The sequence below is a fragment of the Rhipicephalus sanguineus genome, chromosome 10, assembly GCF_013339695.2.
Source record: "Rhipicephalus sanguineus isolate Rsan-2018 chromosome 10, BIME_Rsan_1.4, whole genome shotgun sequence".
NCBI classification, from domain to species: Eukaryota; Metazoa; Arthropoda; class Arachnida; order Ixodida; family Ixodidae; genus Rhipicephalus; species Rhipicephalus sanguineus.
This window is the reverse complement of record NC_051185.1, coordinates 23,457,441-23,479,438: the sequence shown is the minus strand read 5'-3', so window position 1 is coordinate 23,479,438 and position 21,998 is coordinate 23,457,441. Positions and strand designations below refer to the sequence as shown.

Sequence of the window (21,998 nt, the reverse complement as noted above, 5' to 3'; positions counted from 1 at the left end):
TTGATTGATTGATTGATTGATTGATTGATTGATTGATTGATTGATTGATTGATTGATTGATTGATTGATTGATTGATTCAAATTCACCTCTGCACAAATCTTGAGATTTACGCCCATTCACCTCTGCACATTGAGATTTCCGCGCATTTTGCTTCTTTCTATGTACTTACTGAAGTCACAGGAAATTCATTCTACAGATTTTTAATCATCTGTATTTAACTATTGTTTAATGCGCATATTTCTTTTGTATCCCGGGCTACTTATCCGGATTAATTTGATTTAAGCTACATGTTCTTCTTTTTTTCTTCATCTGTTATTCATCATGTGATCTGTATACTGCTTATGTGACAGTTAATTTGATATGAACAAGGGTGATGTATTTTGTATTATCATTTGTACCGCTGATGCTGAGTGCCAACAGGAGCGGGAGCCCTTTGTCAGGCCTTTGTGGCCTTTTCCTCCTGCTCCTTGTTTCTGTAATGGAAGCAAAATAAACTTCAAACTTCAAACTTCAAACTACTTATGTATTCCTACGTTACGTGCGTAATGAGCTGTTTATAGCCCGTGTCGCTGTTTATATTACTAACTGTTTCTTTATTTTAGCAGTACTTTTGTCTTGTATAGGTGACACCAGTTAGCGAGACCACGTTTCAGCCTGATGCCAATTACTTCCATAGCTTCTGTGAAACACTAATTCACTAATTATCATAACTCTACCAAGTCACTTACAGCCACATACGTCCGTTTATATATTTCCCATATATATATTCACTTTTTCACGTATTTACTTAGAATAATGTGCTTCAGAGCCGTCTCAAATGAAGTTCTGAAATTTACATTTTTTTTTCACTTGCAGAAAAACAAAAAAGCCGAGGTTTCGTTTCAAGTGAAGGAATACGGTAAGGCTGCTTACACTAAACTTCTATATTTGTTTTCTTTATTAAACCGACGAATAGTCTTTGGGTTCACTGTTCTGATCAGCTACATCCTATTTCAAGCAGGCCTTCTTTAACTATTCGTGGGAAATGGTCTTGAAGCGTTTCGTTGTGATACTGAGAATGCATCTGGTCGTGGAGTTCGAGGGGGGAGTGTGTGTGTGGGGGGGGGGGGGGGACCGAGTGGAGTTCGAGGGGGGAGTGTGTGCGTGGGGGGGGGGGAACTTTTTCAAGCGAAGCTTGGCGTAAATGACTTATGAAGCCGGCGAAGTTCGCTGAAAAAATGACGCGGCTAGCTTTGCATGGAGTTGCTGTTCCAAGGCTAAAGGCCCAGCGGAGCTACATTTTCTGCTATTCGATGGTATTACTAAGGTTTTGCTGTAGTTTTGCTAATTTCGCCAAGTCACGTCAATCTTTAACGTTCATATTACAGGGGTTATGCTATATAAAGCTAGACAATGTTTATCCCTCATTCACGCTCCTTATACAAGCTTCATCCCAGTATTTTCCCATGTTTATCAAAGTATATCCACAAGCTAAACTAAGCTTCCACTTTGGCTCGCGTTGGGGAGCGTCCTAGCGCTCCGTCTCTTACTAGCTCGCCTCTGGAACGCCTACCTCGCTCTGGAAGAGAACGCGTGCCGGTTCATGATGATGATAGTCTTCGGATTCAGCAGCCCGGCTTAAGCAGCTCCTCTGTTTAAAAAAATGGCCGCGTATCTGCGTGCTTCGCTGCAAATGTCGTCGAAAGACGATAGAGGAGGCGCTGCGTTAAATGCTGCGTGATATATGATGGACGCCATCTGGCAATACGTCGGGAAACATGAACTTGTGCAGAGGGCTTTCGTCGGCAGAGGGCTTTTTCGTGCATAGCGTCGCATTTTTAGCACAGCCGCATTTTCAGCGCAGCCTCAGAAACACTAGGGTCTTTAGAATAACGTATCTATGTATTGTCTAATAAAGGAACACACCACCTAATACTGACATATTGATGTTGCGCCTCAGATATCCGTAATATTTGCTTTTTGATCGACAATGTTCACAAGTATGAACTCAGCTACCAGTTCAAGATGGCTGGGTGTTCAGCAAGTGTTTAAACTTTGGCCGGGTGGCTGAATCGTGTGGCAGACAGACAGTCAGAAAGACGAAAATTTCTGCGTTCAAATATCCCAAGAAAGAATATCGTCTTTAAAACAGTTTGCGGCTCTATGAGGCAGGTAGACACGAACAATGCGAAAAGCAATTCCCCTCAAGAAACTTTTAGGGAGAGGGCTGTACCCGCTCGCAACCCCCGCCGAGGACGGAATAATCTTTGTTGATCGCGTACCGTGAAAATCCTCAAACAAAGCAAGCTTGTCCGCCATCTTGTCAGATTCTCGGGTTGTGAGGGTAAACCACGCTTGTAAGTTGCTTGTTGTCCATTTCTCTGAAACCAATGTACTGAAATATTTTTTTAGTGTGCCCATGTCGAAGCCTATGCACTGTGACAAACTGCGGAGGGACAGGGGCCTTTGTCAGGTAGTTTGCCTTGAGCCGTTGCCCCTGCAGTGAGCTCTGTTTTCTGCTTACTTAAATAAAGTACTACTACTACTACTACTACTACTACTACTACTACTACTACTACTACTACTACTACTACTACTACTACTACTACTACTACTACTACTACTACTACTACTAAAAATAGGAATTGCTTACGTGCTTCCCTATAATATTTAACTGCTTTTCTCTCTCTATCCTCGTCACTTTGACAAACGCAGTTCTGCCAACGTATTCGGTTATTATTCGGACGGAGAAAGTGATTCCACCAACTCGCCCTGAGATTCTCGTAAACGCAAGGTGAGTCATCTGCCGATGCTTCCCCACGAAAACATTGCCGTTCTAGAGCTCACAACGGTGGAATCTCGTTTGAAGAGATCTGCGCGGATGACGCAGAGTAAAAAGTAGCATATGAAAATTGTATTCTGCAAAGCAGGTTCCAAGTAAGCATGAAAACAAACAAACGTACTCACACAGTTTGCGTTCGCCTAAGACGACTCGATCGAAGGCGAAATCTATCCTTTCTTTTGTTTTGAAGTTGATTGTATTGATCCTAATAAGGATAAGGGCAATTTGAACTTAAGGCTCGTTTATGAACACGGCGGTTAAGCTCCTCAACCCAATTGTTCGCATACAGGGTGTTTGAGTTATACTTCTTAATTACAAGTATACCTTTGAATTTCGCGCACTCTAACAGAAGCTGGAAAAGCAAATTAAACAGGGCAGGTATCTTAGCATACATGAAATAATCCGACGTTGCTGAACATGGGTACAACTTTCCTACTGAGTATTTTTCGTTAGAACTACTATTTTAAAGGTTAATCAAGCAATGTTTCTCTATTACCCAGCTTATCGGATGGACAGTTGTCTTAGCATGGATGAAATATTACGACGTTTCAGAACAAGGGCTACAACTTTTGCATTGAAGGTGTTTTACTTGTGTTACTAATTGAAAAGTAATTAAGCAATCCTTGTTAATTACCCAGCTTTGTGGGTTGCAAAAACGTCATCATGTTCTGCGTACGGCTCGGAGCAATACTTAGCTGACTTGACACACCGAAGCGTATGTGTTTGTTATTGTAATACTAGGCGCACGTTAGCTGAAACACCCTGTATATGCGCTCGGCAATAATGCCGCGCGTATTTTGCGTCGCTTTCGTCGATTTAACGCCTCGATAAAGTTGCGCGGTCTATGCGCACAGCTGGGATAACGTGAATACGACGTCGCTCATAAGTGAAAAAAATTCACCGAGCGCTCTTGCAACGTTTCAGCTACGTTTACGGGAAGCCAGTGAAAGGCAACGCGGTCGTCACGTTTGCGGTGCGTAACGAAGTCAACAGCGACGTCAAGTTTGGTACCAGACTTATTGGGAAGGTAGGTGCTGCTCTTCCGTATAATAATGCGTATAATATTTGAATCAGTTAAAGGGACACTAAAGAGCAAAACGATTTTTCTCATATTAGTAAAGTACTCTTCACGATACCAAAAACAACACGCTTGCTGCGAGAAGACGCTTAGTAAGCCAGAGAACGCGCAAAAACAAAATGTGGGTGGCGACGCCACCTTGAAATTTCCGCACCATTCGCCGTGGTGTCACATTATTTGACGGCGCCTACTAGGGACTACGTAGTTCCTAATCGGTAAAAATGAAGTACGTTGTCCTGTGAGGGGAACACAGACTTGACATGCCGAGTTTGGGTAATTTTGTTGAGCCAATAGAGCCAAAATACGATAAATACACTTTGAAATCCGTGACGTCACGCGGGGAGATTTCGGCGCGAAATTTAAAAACAAAACTTTGAGCTTGATTTTCCCCTCTATTAATAAACCTATGATGGCGAAATTAACGACATTAGAGTTCTCAGAGCACAATTTATCGATCTAGGCCGATTCATTGTTTCCCTTTAGTGTCCCTTTAAGACATACTGCCACATCAGCGAGAAGCTATCGCATAGCGAGTTAGCAGTCGTAACCACAGGGACTTCTTGCACTCCTTCTGTCGATGTGCTCGATTTTCGCGCCGATATTTCTGCTCAAGTACACCACTCCGCCAATACATAACTGCTCATATACATAAAGGTCTCTGAAGAGTGCCCTTCCGATACCGGTTTTACTTCTTCGCCGAAAAATGAATCGCGTATTTTCTTTTTGTAGCGTTAGCTACACTTGCCTAGCCGGAGCCAATTTCGCGTGGATCATCATGAGCCATGCTGCGCATGCGCAAGGTTCGGTGATGTCACACAGCTGGCTCACCGTCTCCGCCACCGCGCTCTCTCCGCCACCGCGATCTCAAGCGCTCTCCGCCACCGCCGCGCGCGACTCGCCGCTGCTGGTCTGCGTATTCGAGAGGAGTGACGTCGTAGCCATGGTAGACACACTGGCGCCAGCGCGCGCAGCTATTCGCCTTCGCTGTGCAGTCGCCGTCTGACACAGCGCTGGAGCCGCGTGATAGCGCCTCTGACTGGCGTTTGCAGGTGGGTAACGCCATGGAGAAGGAGAGCGCAAATGCTGCTCAACGGCGCAGAAGAGGCGAGAAGCTTATCTCATCGGATCCCGAAGTAGTTGCCTGGCAATTAGCGGTTCAGCGTACGAAGAATGAACAGGAGTAGGCTATAGACAATCTGGAAAGCTAAGAATAATCAGCTGTACCTTTGCTAACGCTACGTATATCCTGGCATAGCCGAGCTAAGCCACTGCAAATTTTTTAATAAAGCCTATTACCAAAACGCATCTGCTCACTCTCTTTGGATCGACCCTGCGCCTTCCTGTTCTGCTCGTCAGGATCACGTGCATAAAGTCACCGTACCTCGTCATAACACCATAGCATGTTCACAATTATTCCTTGCTAGGACCTCAATTGATTGGAATAATCTACCAGCATCATTAGTAGCCATAACAAACCCCCTTGTTTTAAAAATCCACTAATCAGCATTAAATAATGAATGATACAAACCGCTATAATTACGTGCTGATTAGTGGACACTGCCTGTTTAGTGTACTGTTTGTGTACTTAATTACTATTACATAGTGCCTACATTGTCTGTTTAACTCCCTGTGTGTTACCTTACCCGTACGTAATGAGAACCAACAGACGATCAAGCCAAAGAAAGTATGGGACACTTTATTGGTAGTAATTATGGTGTGAAGGGGGAGGAAATAAAGTTCACGAAAAGACAACTTGGCGCCGGCAGGCGCGGAACCTGCGACCTTCGAATAACGCGTCCGATACTCTACGGACTGAGTTACGGTGGCAATCGTCCTCCCGGCCACTTTTGTCCGGTATGTCTGTGCATTTAAACTTCAGAGCGTTAGTCAGCACCACTCGTAGCCTCTTCTTCCAGTTTAATTTCTTCATGTTTATGTCATAATTACTACAAATAACGTCCCCCAAACATTCCTTGGCTTGATTGTGTGTTGGTTCTCATTAACCCATATATGCCCAGAGTCCTACACATAGGACGCTTCTTTGATGCACTCTAACATCGCTATTTCTTTAGCTGATGACTAGCGCCACGTACAGCACATCAAGCAGGCCTCAATGAGACCTGCTTGATGTGCGCTAGTCATCAGCTAAAGAAATAGCGATGTTAGAGTGCATCAAAGAAGCGTCCTATATGTAGGACATTGGGCATATATGGGTTAAGGCTGCGTCTAACAAAGAAAAATGAGCCCTCAATTTCCCCTTCTCTCATTTACCATCACGTAATGTTGCTTCATGAATTGTAATTCGCCACAAATAATCCTGCAGCTGTTTTGATCTTACATTGTATTACCGCCCCTTCCCTCTACCATGTACAAACCGTACCCTGAGGGTTTCACAAGTAAATGCACACCTCCCTCAGTTCATCCTTCTTTTCGAACAAATCTCATTGCAGCTGAGTGAAGGGAGGGCACGTTTCGCGGTTCCCATTGACGAACTGAAGAACGGCAGCGACTGGAAGGACTGGGTCCATGGCAGCAGACTTTTAGTGCGAGCCCTGGTCGTTGAGGAAGCGACGGGCAAGCAGGAGGCCGCGCAGGATGACTCGGCCGTCTTCAGCAACTCGGCCTACACCGTCAGTCTGGAGAACACTCGACGAGACTTTAAGCCCGGCACCGTACTCGCGGTCGTGGTAAGTGCTTACAGCAAATTTAGTGGGCGTTGAATCGGGCATATACAGTGCAAAATGAGGAACAGACGGTGTAAAATATAATACATTGTAACCCTCTTTCACACACAGTCCATGACTTCCACAGAGACATTAATGAATGAATGTTTTATCTTGAACACAACTTCAAGAAACTTACAGGAGCAAAAAGCGAGCAATGCCTAACATTCACCGCTGCACCCGCAACGTATTATAAAATCATTTTGCATGATTTAGTGGCAGTTCATTGGTTGTGAACCAAACACACAAGGTTGTTATATATTTCACACACACACTCCATGAGGTCCACAAAAACTTTCAACAGTTTTTATTTGACGTAGTTATTGTGCTACGATTGGTGATATGACAAAAGAAAAAGCTGATAGGTAGCAAAAGCAAAACGGACAAAAGGAAAAATGCAAAAAGTTATGTTTACAAGAATTAAAATGCATTGTTGCACATGTAAATTACAATAGTACTCGGATACAGCATATCGACGTGTAGGTAATCGCATTAGAAAAAGGGGAAAAAATAACAATAGCGATATATTTAGGTTGCAAAAGTCACTCTGAAACCCCTTGTTAGTAACAATTCCTTAATCTCAATTAACTTAAATAGCGTCTCTCATAATCATATCGTCGTTTTGGGACGTTAAACCGCAGTTATTATATTATTATCAATTAACTTATATATTTCATAGAATGCGCGATAAACACCAAGTGATCGCCATTTTAGGGCAAGCACGTCACTGACGTTAATAACTTTTAATCAACTGACGGTTGTTGGGCTAGAAAGAGAGAAAGAGAGAATACAGGAAAGGCAGGATGGTTAATAAGACTTTCTACAGTTTGCTACCCTTACACGTGGGAAGGGGAATGAGAGGCCCAAGAGAAAGAGAAAGCTGGTGGGCTACGCGCACAGAGTCGACCATATCAAAGGTGAATGCCTCATTAGAATTCAAGCCCGTAAAACTAGAACGTTTATTCTACTTCACCAAGAAAATGTCCGTTATATGACGTCTGAACGTGGTGTAAATAAGCAAAATAATAATTTTCAGAATTATGGATTATACATAAGCTTCTATGAGGTCTCGAACATTTATGAGGTGTTCACCTCTGATTTTGACGATTCTGCACACACATCGGTAATGGAAGTAAGCGCGGGTTCCTAGCGTGAAAGCGACAGCCTACGGTGCTTACGTCAAGTGTAATGTGGCTGTTTTTTTTTCCTTTATTTTTCATGCGCAACCAGGCGGACATCCGTCATGCGAACGGCGAACCAGCCAATCGCGTTGAAGCAGAAATGACTGTGACGAATGAAAATGGTACCGAAATAAGAGAATACAAGGAAAAGAGCACAACGAACGAAGAGGGCAAGCTGTTCTTCGACTTCATAACTCTTAAAGATCAACAACGACTGAACATCAAGGTGAGTTATCTCTCGATCCTTATCTTATCCTCGAAGTACCGGGTATAGTCGTGTATTCACTGGTAAACGAGTTTTCGCAAACACTTTAATGGAGTGCTGAACCACTTTTCCGAATAATCATTGAACGACCTCAGTATCGGAGTTCATCGCCTCACGAATCGATTGCCGCGAAAATTTCTCGAATCCGTCAGGTACGAGCGGAGTTGCAGAGATTTGTCGCACGCTGTAATTTGTTTCTCTTTTCTCTCGTCCCGACGAGCGCGCTGGAAGCTACTCAGGGAGGAATGACAAAGGGCAATGAAGTTACGTCAGCGCGCGTTAAGAAACGCGATCGCTCTCTCCCATTGCGATTCCTGTGCACAAGTGTGGCTCACTGCGTAATATTAGCGGACTATGGAGCGCTGCGCCGGCCCGTGGCGTCACCCCGGGGCAAGAAGCGCATCTGATCCAAACGCCGCTCTTGATTTCTGTCGGCTGTTGGCCAATAGCATGCTATCTGTTGTTCGACGTCAAACAGCAGGCGCCCCGCCCACCGAAGAGAGTGATGACGGACCTCTGTATGAGGAGAGTGCGCTTGAGAAAATGGTAACTTTGCGCTCCTTTTCTAAACTCTCCTTGTCGTGCACACCTGCAAGATTTGGTTGAGCTCTTCACAGCAGTGCCTGCTTTCCGCAGGATGTGTTTTCTCACCAAGTCTGAGGGGCGGTTCATGACTCCTTTAAATAATGTAGATAGATGAATTAGCTGAAAGGAGCATTCGTACTTGAAATCAGCGCCGAATACATTGCAACGCAGAGAAGAGGTAACGCGACGATCGCTGTGTAATAACTCGCGTTTATTAAGAGCAAAAGACCATGTTACTTCTGGGGAGCGAAAGCCATTCAAAAGCGAATGAAGGCATATCTGAGCTTAAATGTGATGCTCAAATCAAATTAGGTGCATTGTCAGTTATGTAGGGATCGGTGATTAGTTGTACATAATTAATGATATTTAATTATGAGAGGATGATGAAATCAAATAATGCGAGTAGTTATATAATTAGTAAAAGTTGATTAGTGAATTACATTAGGGCAATAATACAATTTTCAAATTTTGCATTTCACTAGTGAACCACCTTTGCGAATTTCAGCTTATGTGTTCTTTCAAACGTGACATGGCTAAGGGTACTACTTCTGTAAGAAGATTTGGAAACTTAAAACAGAATAATCGATACACTTAACACAGGGAAGTTCTGCGCCCACGGACTCATTACGGCCTTCAAGCGTTCGCCTACTGTCTTCCCTCTAGACAAATAATGTGAAGGAAACATACTCTTCGCATCTAAAGGTGAATTACTGCAGATATTTTTGTGAATGTATTTTGCATGTTTCGAAAGGCATTTCTTTGCCATTTCAATATTCACATTTCTGTTCTTCTGTAGGTTGTAGTGAACACGTATCTCACAGGAGTATGGCCACTAGCGTGGGTTCGGACTTGACGAGCCACAGGGCCGCGTGTGCCGTCGCCGCGCGTGAACTAGCGCGCCGCTGCACACTCACGTTCCAGCGCAAAGGCGCCGAGCGCAGCGCGGCAAGTACACAGTACTGCTCTCGAGATCCGCAACGCTTTATTGCTTGCGGCAACACCACAAAACGCAGTACAACGCCCGCTCCCAAAGGCGGCGGGAGAAGCAAAACAGGCTTAACCACGCCACGGGCGAAAGTACAACACAAAGGGTGCCGCTAGCACGTCTCCGCGGGCAAAAGGGCTCACGCCGACACGCCGCTGAGGGAAACGGTCCTTCGCGACTACGCTGCGTACTCTCACGATCTGCGACCACAGGGCCCGATCGCTTGAGCAAGGGCAAAACTCCGCTTGCGTTGGCTTGGACAGGTACGGTTTCAGCGTAGTATGCCCACGCGCGAATGCACCGCACCGCTCTTCAGCCTAGCGTTCGGCAAGGACAACGTAAGGTAAGCGCTCGCCGCTGGCGCAAGGCACCGTTAGCGAACTCCGTCCGAGCGAGCCCAAAACAAAGGAGCCGACGGACGGGAAAGAAAATACGTGCTTACCCCACGAGGTCCAGAGAGAGTCTCACCCTCCCCGCCGCGCGAAACGTCTCGCGAGCGTTAACGTTAACGTTAACGTTAACCCCCCCTCACCCCGGCGCCACTGTCGAGATCCGGCGCCGGGGTGAGGGGGGGTTAACGCCACCGCCGCTCGCCCAGCGCCGTAGGACGGCGGAGGAGTTGAGCGGCATGATCGGACATGAGGATGGCAGAAATAGGCGAAAAACCCGCGCAATGGCAACGGGCAAGCCTCAATCCCCATAAGGTATTTATTTTTTATTTTTATTCATATGTGTAATGTGTAATGGTTGTTCGTATGTATGCGTGATGAATATTTTGCCATGTCGCTGCCTGTTGTTCACGGAGATGTGGGACCAGTCAAGCTGCCCATATGCAACTTTTATCCTTCCACCCCCGTCACTTATCTACATGAATGTATTTATGTATGGTGAAAATAAATTCATTCATTTACTGTTTGATTCTATCTTCACAGGTTCGTACTACAAAGCAAGAAGAATACCACCAGGCCGATGCCTCTACGACGCTCTACAAGTACACTTCACCGGCGAACGCCTTCATCTCCATACGACACAGTCCATATAACAAAGGCGAATTCTGGGTGAGTGGGAAGCCAGCTATTCCGTTCGATCGGCAACAGAGCTGGATTATTACAAAATGGAGCTTCTCGTCTGATAGAGTGAACGGGCTTCCACTGATAAATTAATGTCACATCCCGTAGTAATTTATAACTAAACAATTTTGTGTGCATTAGATATCTAGATAGGTGTAGTTTATAGAATCAATTTTTTTTCGGAGTCGTAGACATGACTGTCACTGTTTATTTATCAATCTTTTCTTTTTTCGTGAAGCAACGACCGCTTTCACCAAACACGTCCCACCTACAGTTGGTTTTATAATCGCTTCGCTAACTGCGACCTTCATGCCGGTCTAAGAACTGGCTAACCTCCCTGTCTTTCCGCTTGTTTCTTCCTTCCTTCCTTCAACAGAAAACGGCCCAGTGCCATCGACAACTCGCGCCGTTGTCGCTCAGGGTGTCTTTTACCCATACTCCAAGTGTGAGCAGAAAAATTTAACATTAGTGGCTGGTGTGCAAACAAAACAAAACGGTGGTAGGCAGATCTCGCAGCGCGCTGCTTTTTAGGCCGAAATGCCTAATGTTTTGCAATTAACATTTTGTTTGCATACAAAGTAGCATGAATGAAAGTTATGCTATTAGTCTTTGGGCATCATTTAAAAAAATATTTGAAGCACTCAAATCCAGAATTGGCATTTATAGTCAGTTCTGTTCTGTTCTGTTTTAACTGACTTGCTGTGGAGAGGTTGATGTTTATATTACCTCGGGTACCCCATTTCTAAAGCTCTGCAGCGAAAAAAGAAAAAAAAAAAGTCAGTGTTTTCGCCATATTTGCTGCTAAAGCCCCCTTCTACGGACACCAAATTTTACGCTTTCAAAATGATATTTTTGTCGCGAATTTTTTTTTTCTTTTTCACTGGCGGAACCACGTGAGGCAAGATTTTTTTAGACTGCATCACTTATTGTTGCCTACATATTTGTCCGCTAGAGAAGAGGATAACATTCGGCACAGCATTTCCCGAGTAAAATTATTTAGCCTTCCCGGGTTCCCAACAGGAAGCATTTACATGGTCCTTTATAGTAGACAGTGTGGTCCTGCCTCATTCTGTGGTCTAATTAATTTGTTACTGTGATCACTTAAGCTTCAAGTGGAGCTTAATGGTTCGCAGAACTGCCAGTTTGAAAAGCGCCCATTTGAATATGCCGCAAGTTTAGGCCAGCCTGTTATATTTATCTCATGATAACCCTTATCTCCATGTCATTCATTTCAGGTAGGAAACAATTTCGCAAGGCTCATAACTACATATCCGGAGGATATCTCCACGGTGTTTTACCAGGTAAGGCGTTGCTTGCAAGATAACAGTTTAGGGAGCTGTTTAGAAGGGGACATATACTACTCGGCTGTAAGGCAAGATATCCTTGTGAAAGTAATTGAAATTTGTTCAATACAATCTCATGAAACTGTCGTGTACGCGGTAGCACATTAAGGACAAGACCAACTAAAGAGTATGTATGCCCGGAGCCTTATTTCTTCAACATCTACTTATATTAATAAAGCAGTATTTTACAGCAGAGCTGTTACGCTCGAGGTTTGCCGTGTGTCGTTAGACATAAAATTGTCACCATCACATGAACCGGCACGCGCTCTCTTGCCGTCTTGTCACTGAACATTTTCAAAGGTAAGTTGAGTTTACGTATGGAGACACCTGTAACGGAAAAGGGTTATCTTACATTTTGTTCGGATGCGCAGGTCATGGCACGTGGCAAGATCGTGTTGCACAATAGAAGCAATCGAGATGACTACAACCGACATGAGGTGCGCTTTAAGCTCACCGAGGAGATGGCACCCAAGTTCCGGTTGCTGGTCTTCGGATTCCACCAGGGTCACGTGGTAGCCGACTCGGAAGACTTCGAGATTGGTGAAGACTGCTCCTCCTCTTCTGAGGCGAGTCCACGTCCGTACGCGCTATCGCCTAGATAACTCAACGCCCTTCCAAGTCTTTACATATGCGTGCATATCCAAACGTACAGAAGAGCTTGTGTATAGGGTTAGTTGGAACATGATGGATGAAATAGGCAGCACTGCAAGGTTCACAAAGACGGTAGACAAGGACGACGGCGACAACACCGACAAGAACGATCAGACGTCTGTGTTGCTCTTGTCTGCCGTCTTTGTGAACTCCGCAGCGCTGCCTATTTCATCCAAGCATAGGCGTGCGCAGGGTTCCCACTTAGGGGGGGGGGGGGAGAAAATTCCATCGCAGCGAACCCCCCTGCCCCCGTTATTCGAGACCAAAAGACAGGACCTCAGTCAGGCGCATACTCGCGCCTTTAGCCCTGACCCCTTTGGTTTTCTGTAAGAAAACTATCAAATGTGTGAATAAAAAAAACATCTTCACAATGGATGGAAACACGAAAATGAAGTGAAGTGCTTCTCACAATGGCCTGCCTCTGGTCCCCGGCTTTCCGGGAGTAAAGATGGCAGGCAAGCAGTTCTTTGAATGCAACATCAGGGGTCTTTGGACGCCATTATTGCCAAGAACCTGCGTGGTCATAGCCCTGTTCGTTAAAATGGCGGGACAGGTTCTACTGAGTAACAGTATGAGGCAAACTTCACGCCTCCCCCTAAGGTGCTTAGGGGGTGGAGCGGTCACCGCCCCCCCTTTCCCCCTGCCTCCCCCCTTGCGCCCGCCTATGTACCCAAGGTTTACATACAGATGCTTCGTTTTGCTATCAGAGCACGTATCAGTCCTAACTGGTCCTTCTTGCGAACGCCTTACCCGTGCAGATTAAAGTGGTGACCGAAGGTGGCATCAGGGAGCCTGGCGTCGAGGAATCGTTTGGTATCGAAGGAAAGCCAAACACGAGAGTTGGTCTACTAGCCGTCGATAAAGCCGCTTACCTCCTTGGTGAAGCCAGCCTGCTCACCAGGAAGAAGGCAAGTCGATTTAAATAAAGGCCATTATGGTGGATCAATGGCTACAGTGCTCGTCTGCTGACCCGAAGGTCACGGGTTCGATTCCTGCGCGGCGGTTGCAGTTCGAAGGAGGCGAAATGGTAGAAGTCCGCGTTCTGTGTGATGTCAGCGCACGTTAAGGAACAGCAGATGGTCTAAATTTCCGGAGACTTCCACTACGGCGTCCCTCATAATCGTATCGTGATTGCGGAACGTAAAACTGGAGATAATATTGCAAGTCGTTAAAAAAAAATCGACCCTATATCATGCAGATTTAAATGGAATCTGAATGATGCAGATTCCATCTGGTCGGATCCTGTTACTGTGTGGGGCAGAATTCACAATAATTCTCGTTTGTTCCAGGGAGAGTCATCTCTCTAGCCAAAAGACGTTCTTGGTGCATGGACTGGCGCTTCCTCTGCCTTTCACTCGAGGAAATCTCTTTTGAACTGTCTTAGAGGCACTGATTAAAAAATTTGTTCTGTTCTAGCTGGCTTAATGTGGAGAGATTGAGGTTTATGTCGCCTTGGCTACTACACTTCTGTAAGTTCTGCTGCGCAATAAATAAATAAATTAATTAATTAATAATTAATTAATTAATTAAAAAATAAATAATGGTAACCCAATAACAAAAATTAACAAGTAAAGAAAAGAAAACATACAGCAAAGTGAAGCAAAGAAAGAAAATAACACTGCAATGGACAGTTCGCTTGCCTAAGTAGAACGTTTAACAGGGAATGCCGCTGCAGCCGACGTTTCGACAAGTGGACTTGTCTTCTTCAGGGACGAAGATTGCCCTGAAGAAGACGAGTCCACTTGTCGAAACGTCGGCTCCAGCGGCATTCCCTGCTCCACGATTTCTTCATCACTTACAAGGCTCTGCCTACCCCTGAATAAGGGATCCGGGCACCGGCTAAAATGATTTTAAAAACAAGCTTACTAACGTTTCGGGTCCGCTCTGGAGCTATGTTCACAATGAAAGGTTTTTCATAGTGAACATGGCTCTCGTGGGGAGCCGATACGTTAGTACATGGGTTTCTGAAATCATTTTGGTCGGTGTCCGGATCCCTCCGTAGACACGCTGGTATCATCAATATACTTTAGTTTGTTTAAGGTTAGGGTGTGTTGTGTGTATAATCCTCATCGTTTGCGCCGCTTTGTGCATCACTTCATTCACAGCAGTAAGCTAGGCGTTCGGACAACAGAACGTGACGTGACTGCTCATGTGACTAGGGCCACATGACTAGTTTCACGCGACACTAATGTGTCACGTGTCTACTCACGTGACACTAGTCACGTCACGTCACGACTAACTGCGCATGGCATAACCTCGCATTATTTAGCATAATCTCCCAAACACCAGGAACAGCTAAGTGCCGATCGCCTCCATTTAGCCTTGCGCCACTATAGTGCAAGCTACACTTTTCCCCTGAGCAGAGCAGCAGGCCAGAGCGCTCAAGCTCAGGCCGACCTCGCTGCCTTCTAATAAGTTCACTCTATCTATCTATCTATCTATCTATCTATCTATCTATCTATCTATCTATCTATCTATCTATCTATCTATCTATCTATCTATCTATCTATCTATCTATCTATCTATCTATCTATCTATCTATCTATCTATCTATCTATCTATCTATCTATCTATCTATCTATCTATCTATCTATCTATCTATCTATCTATCTATCTATCTATCTATCTATCTATCTATCTATCTATCTATCTATCTATCTATCTATCTATCTATCTATCTATCTATCTATCTATCTATCTATCTATCTATCTATCTATCTATCTATCTATCTATCTATCCAGGCTCATTTTTTAACCTTTATATCTTTATTTTGTAATGTTTTATTTTTTCCGGTTCTGTTTGTTTACTTCCTTTCTCTTGCAGTGTTTAGTCCTAAATGTTCCTTGTATTGCTATTTTCATCATGGGCCGGCCAGCTTTCCTCAATATATGTCCGTCCTCAGGATTGGCTGAAAGTGCCCCTCTCGAAGCATTTAAGCATGAGATGATTTTGCGAATATTGCCCCGTTTGCAACTTACACGATTTCAGCAGAACTCTGTGTGCTAACGTTTACGTACGTGTTCCTGTTTGACAGCTATTTGGTGCGCTCCGGTCTCACGACCTGAGTTGCGGTCCAGGCGGAGGTGTCACGGCGGAAGAGGTTTTTGCCAACGCTGGCATCGTCCTCATCTCGGCTGAGGATTCCGTCGACAGCATCACTTCAGGTGAGACAAGGAGTGGGAAAAAATGTGCTTCGTGAATTTTTCGGCCAAAGTACGAGACTGCAACAGCCACCATTCAGAGTGTTATAGGTGCTGCTTATCAGGCTCAAAATCCTTTGCTATACTACACTATACACACTCTAGGAAAAGATCGAGTGTTTGGGGAGTATTCCTGCGACACAACTATAATCATCTACCTCGCGTACTTTTCTTGCGTTATCACCGCGGTCCCGGCACTTAAATATCACGAACAGCGAGCGCGCTTTTAGCTTGACACATGATTCTTCATAAGAAAGCGGCGAGAGCCAGGTTGTCGAGAAAGGAAACGCGAGTAAGCCAGATGATGGTTATAGCTGTGTGGCAGAAATACTCCCCGAATACCCGATTTTTTTTTCTTAGAGTGTAAAAAAAGAGTTCTTTGACTCTTTTTTGCGAGTCCTGACTTGACACGTGTATGACTCTCTTTAAGGAGGTACGCGAACCCTCTTTGGAGATCTTTAAAGGGAGTCATATAAATGACAAGTCATGACTCGCCGAAAAGAGTAATACATACTCCTTTTTTTGTTCTTAGAGTGTATGTCAGTGTATTGAATAAATAAGTACTCTACTGAGACATCCTCGTGTATACTTTGGCACATGAACAATGTAACGCAGTGTTGCAACGTCAACGTATCTGTTCTATACAGGCCTATAGAGAACTTAGGAAATATTTTTCTTTTCTGCTTTCCCAGAGTAGAGTAATCAACCGTCGCGAGCCTGTGTACCTACACTGGGGAATGGAAGGGTGCGAGCCTGGTTGCCTTGTACTGAAAACTGTATAACTAAATTTCAGTATTTCCGTCTTATTCCATAAAAATACAGTTATTTCTCTCGAGAATAACCGAGCATGGTGTTTATCGTACACGTGCGGTTCAACGAAGAGGTGTGGTACTGTAGCTTCACACAACCGGGAACTCCATCCTTTCATAGGACTTTTCACGAATATTCGCTTTCTCGTGTGTGGTAGTAACGATGCCGTTTGAGAGAAGGCCTATTCGTTATACCGCCGTTATAAACGACTGTTGTCACGTTCGGTAAAAAGTCTGCTTATTCCTGAACTATAAACGCCTCCCGCATCTCCCTTTTCGCAAGGACTGCTGTTATCAAAAGCAGTAGGCTTTTGAGACAAAAAGTTGGCGTCGCTGTTCATAGCCTTGTACATTCCGTGTAGATGTTCCTTGTATACGATATTTTAAGTGCGGAGCACTTTAGGGACCCTGCGTGTCATACGCTGTCGTCGCTTGACGTAATGCAGGCAAAACCACGTATAAAAATAGAAAAAGAGGAAGCAAGCGAGAAAGAGAAAGAGAAAGAAATAGGAAGAAAAATAGAAATAAATAGAATAAATAGAGAGGAAAAAAGAAAAAAAAAACGGAAAAAGAGAACAAGAAAGAAAGAGAAGAGAAAAGAAAGAGAAAACCGAAGAGAAACAAAGATGGCTGCCCAGCTCCGCACTTCCTTCAGGCTTGGCACCACTGGCGCGTAGCCGCCTTAATTTTCTTGAATATTCACACTGCCCATCGTTTACGTCGGTAGATAATGTGTAAGTGCATCTGTTTTGTCAGAGCTCTGTCTCACGTCACTCATGAATGACCATGCTACCATTTTGTTTTTGTTGTCTAACAAACAAAATCGAGCCCTTAAAAGTAATGTTCTTTCTTTCATTCATAGCGAGGGTCTCGTTCTGGCAGACTTGATGCCTTCAGGTAGTATGCCAGGAATTATTGGTCAGCTGCCAGCTCGTAAAAAGATCACGTTCTACGTGACGCCAAAAGGCAGAAAAAGAGTGTTCCGCACTCGCCACCATGGCTGCGATCGGTGCTGACTAACACTCCTAGGTTTAAATCCACATATATACCCTATAAACTGGACGGGGGGATGACCGCCGCCGTAGCTCAGTGGTAGAGCATCGGACGCGTTATTCGAAGGTAGCAGGCTCGGTCCCCGCCGGCGGCAAGTTATCGTTTCGTCCACTTTACTTTCTTCACACTTATATCCCAATTATTACAAATAACACCCCCTATACTTCCCTTGGCATTATTTGTCTGTTAGTTCTCAATAATATTGTGTCTAACAAACAAAAACGAGCCCTTAAAAGTCGTCTTCTTTCCTTCATGCTACCATTCACAGTTTAGATAAAAACAGTATTTATAAATTCTTCATCCGCGCGTCAAATGATTCAGTTACACGGGATGGTGAATTTACGAGCTAACAATGCGCATTCTGCCATCGTTTCGCTGTTGCATACAGCACACTTCCACTATGGTAAAACAGAAATTTGCTTCGTGCTGACTAGAACCACATAAACCTCATACATAAAAATCATTTCTCGTATTTTTTTATTAAATGTGTTTAAGGAGACATTGGTGCCTAGACATGGCTCCGGCTACTGCTCTTCTCTTACATAATAATTTGCGTCATGAAGTTATCAACAGCAATAAAGTGTTGCAAAATTCACGCACGAAAATTCTATCGCTATATAGCGCTAAAGATATGAAATTACGCTGACCTGATAGATGGCATAGTTTCTACGTTACGTCGAATGCGTTGTACAGCCGGTATTTGACAAATAATTGTCCCAGTGTATTATGACATATTTAGGCCCTTTGCTGGCCCTCGATGCGGTAAGTACACTGCACTAAGGGCCTTTTCTTCACATCTTGCAGAAAACAGTTGTGCTGCCAAGGCTCATCGCCGCAAGAGGGATGTCCGTGACGCAAGTAAGAGTGCTGCATGCGACAAATGTTTAGAAAGAGGAGGAGGGGGTTGAGGAGAGGAAAATACGCTACTTCTGCAGGCCTAGTTGGAAGAACGGTTCAGCGCCGGACAAATGTTTAAGTGAAATCAAATTACGGGAACAATCATCACCCTCGACATGATTAGGAAGCACACCGTTGTAGGGAAGTTAGGATTAATTTTGACTATCCACTATCCAGGGTTTTCCCACGTGTGTATAGATCTAAGTAAAGGGGCAATATTGCATGCAGATTCCCCCCCCCCCCCCCCCCTCGCCCATAAAGATGCGGCCGCCGTGGCTGGGAATAGAACCCTCGTCTTCGAGCTTAGCAGTGCGACACCTTTTCCTGCTAAGATACTCCAGCGCGTTTATTTAAAAGCTTCCACCTGAGTAACTGTCAAAAGTGTATACCTTTCGAGGCGCAAGCCTTAAGTAGCTATGTTGGCAATCCCATCCGCGAGACTTGTGCGAGACTGTACGAGACCTTAAGGTCTCGTAAGGTGTAGCAAAGACTCTCCTTAAATCCGGTGACCTTGTACGCGCAAGAACATCACAGATCGCCATATTTCGTGATGTCACTATGACGTCATCGTGACATCATGATGACGCCATCAGACCACATCTTTGCTTGCTCAAAGGTTGGAGGATCACGGAGGCAGTGGAAAACCACGGGAGGTGCAGAAAGGTTTCCGGTGGTGGAGGGGGGGGGGGTCCTTATGAATTCACCTAAAACGAATAGAAAGGGAAAGCTATCTTCTGCTTATTCTCAGTCGATGTACCCATACTGCCTTGCCACACTCCGAGATCTTTCTGCACCTCGGCTGATTTTGTACTGCCCCCAGGATCAGAGGTTTAGCACTGCCTCCGTGATCGACCCTTTGTCCAAGCAAGGATGTCATGTGATGACGTCGTCGCCATGTGACGTCACGCTATGTGACGTCACGCTATGTGACGTTACAGTGACGTCATGATGACGCCATATGGTGACGTCGTATGGTGACGTCATCACGTGATGATGAATTTTTGCAACACTCGTGTGGACGCCGGTCAATTTTCGCGTTTGATGAGGCATCTAAGGCTTTCGGCTTAATAAAATGTTAAGTGATATTCAGCGCCGTGTCGTTCGTTTTCCTTACTTTTGTCCGTGTCTAGTGTTGCGCTGTAGCGAAGTTCAAGATGAATGCCAACCAAGTGGCCCATCTCGCCGCCGGGCCGTCTTACGCAAAGGCATAGGGGACCACGTCAATGTTTTTCCGACACACTAGCCCCGTTTACAGCGAAGTAAATAGTTTACCTTCGCTTTGACGCTGTTCACCGTTTTACTTTCCTTTCGACCAGGACTTCAGTTGTCCGATCCGTTTCTGCGACTCTGCTGTGACGTGGGCACCGTGCCGGACAGACTACGGAGACACTGCTCTACCCGGGAGGAGATCATCCGACGCCACTACAACAGCCCTCAGGGCGACCAATGCGCCGACGCCTTCGCTCTCTGCTGCGCTCGCACATTCCAGTTCAATGAAAGTAGGTAAAATTGGCCACATATAGCAAGATAAAGTGCACGTTGATTAGAGAAAGAGAGCGAAATTTAGGAAGCTTGCACTAGTAGTGCAAAGCTGGACTATCAGCAGAGCTAGTGGCCATGCCAGTACCGGCTCAGTCGGGGCCCGGCTGGGATTAGCTTAATTCGGCATGATTTGACAAAGCTTGGCTTAATCCGGCAAGAGCTCGCCAGAAGAGCCTAATCAACCACGACTCGAGCTGTATTTGTCTTAATCCTGCTTAATCCGGATTGATTAAACTAATCCAAATTAGTATACCCCACACATACGACTGCCTTGATCACGGGGTTTCAATTTTCGGATTAAGTTTGATTAGATTAATCCGGCCTTGCTTAACGCCTGACCTGACTAGTCAAATCCGACTTAATCAAGATTACCGTAATCCAGAATAGCTTCGTGATTCGGCTTAATTCATTAGTTTAATTATGCTTAACTTAACTAGGCCTGGCCTAATTACGCTTGGCCACGCTTAACGTGGCTCAACTAGGCCAAACTAAGCTTAACATGGCTTCACGCGGCAATGGCATAGCTAGGCTAAGTTTTCTGTTCGCACGAAACGGACTAATGAAAATATTAACAGCTCCGCTACAAAACAACTTTATTCACGGCACAACGAGGTCGTTGAACTTAGCTTGCCGGTGAGGGGCGTAGCCAGAAATTTTTTTCGGGGGGGGGGGGGGGGGTTCAACCATACTTTATGTATGTTCGTGCGTGCGTTTGTATGTGTGCGTGCCTATATACGCAAGCAAAACTGAAAAATTTCGGGGGGGGGGTTGAACCCCCCCAACCCCCCCCCCCCCCTGGCTACGCCCCTGTTGCCGGTAGTTGGAAGGGTGGTGGCCAGTAGCTAGCCACGACCGTTTCAGCCTAGTTAATCGTGTCAGGCTGAATACGGTAGTGAGTTGCCGACAGGAGGGACTCCCACGCCACGAGGGAGCAAAGCTGGCAGTATTGTCTTTGGAGGTCGCCCCCCCCCCTTACATTCCCGAACTATGTGATTTTGGGTAGCCTACATGTAGTTGCAATGGCGGCAGTTTGGTTGAGTTTCTTCTGTGTAAGTTTTAGACAGCCGATGAGGACTGGAAAAAAAAAAACATATGTTTGGACTTGCCTCCAAATCGTAGCTTGTTGTCTTGCTAGGTCTGCATACCGGGCTTTTTTACACAAAAGTGTTTTTATGCCGGGGTACACCACGGCTGCACTGACGTATTTCCGTCAGTGATATGACGTTGTAAAATATAAAGGCTAACAGATGGCAAAGAAAGAACTAGAAGGAAAAGTTCCGTCACCGGGAGTCGAACTTACAACCCCTCGCTCCGCAGTGCGAGGCCCGAAACGATTCGGCCACAGACGGCACATTCTTCGCCATACTAACGGCGAGCTATTTATATACACCATTTGCCGGTGGCGGTACACCAGTGGTATATCAGATCGGCGGTACATCAGCGTGTTTTAGTAATCACTAGCGAGATGGCGCGAAGGGCTTGAAGAGCGCGCTTTAAATTTCGTCGCCCCACGCGAATGAGCGCGCGCCTCTACAGGGCGTGGTCACTCGTGCGCGGGCTTGTCTCGTGATGGCGGTGGTGTGTACGTCTTGTGCTCTCACCGCAAGTTTTCGCTGAGAGCACGAAGGTCACTTCGCTCACTGCAGCGGCCGCTTTTGCGAAAGGAGCGCGCTGCTCACACAAAAATAGGTTACAACTGTGACAGTTCGCGCTCATCCTGTGTATGTTCGTTCCGTGCGTCCTTTCTGCTTGAGCAGCGCGTCGCAAGTTTCGACCTGCTTGCCGTTCTTCGC

General features: G+C 45.3%; 1 protein-coding gene across 1 annotated transcript in view; it reads left to right on the top strand.

Annotated features, from left to right (window-relative positions):
* Window positions 1-21,998, top strand: part of LOC119407257 (complement C3-like) — a 67,385-nt gene that overhangs the window by 7,148 nt on the left and 38,239 nt on the right. The window contains exons 6-17 of the mRNA XM_049420022.1: window positions 857-899; window positions 2,696-2,774; window positions 3,747-3,849; window positions 6,351-6,587; window positions 7,854-8,030; window positions 10,572-10,697; window positions 11,945-12,010; window positions 12,424-12,648; window positions 13,462-13,611; window positions 15,739-15,868; window positions 18,571-18,624; window positions 19,980-20,162. Of these exons, the coding sequence (XP_049275979.1) occupies window positions 857-899; window positions 2,696-2,774; window positions 3,747-3,849; window positions 6,351-6,587; window positions 7,854-8,030; window positions 10,572-10,697; window positions 11,945-12,010; window positions 12,424-12,648; window positions 13,462-13,611; window positions 15,739-15,868; window positions 18,571-18,624; window positions 19,980-20,162 (1,573 nt within the window). The remainder of the gene's footprint in view (window positions 1-856; window positions 900-2,695; window positions 2,775-3,746; window positions 3,850-6,350; window positions 6,588-7,853; window positions 8,031-10,571; window positions 10,698-11,944; window positions 12,011-12,423; window positions 12,649-13,461; window positions 13,612-15,738; window positions 15,869-18,570; window positions 18,625-19,979; window positions 20,163-21,998) is intronic.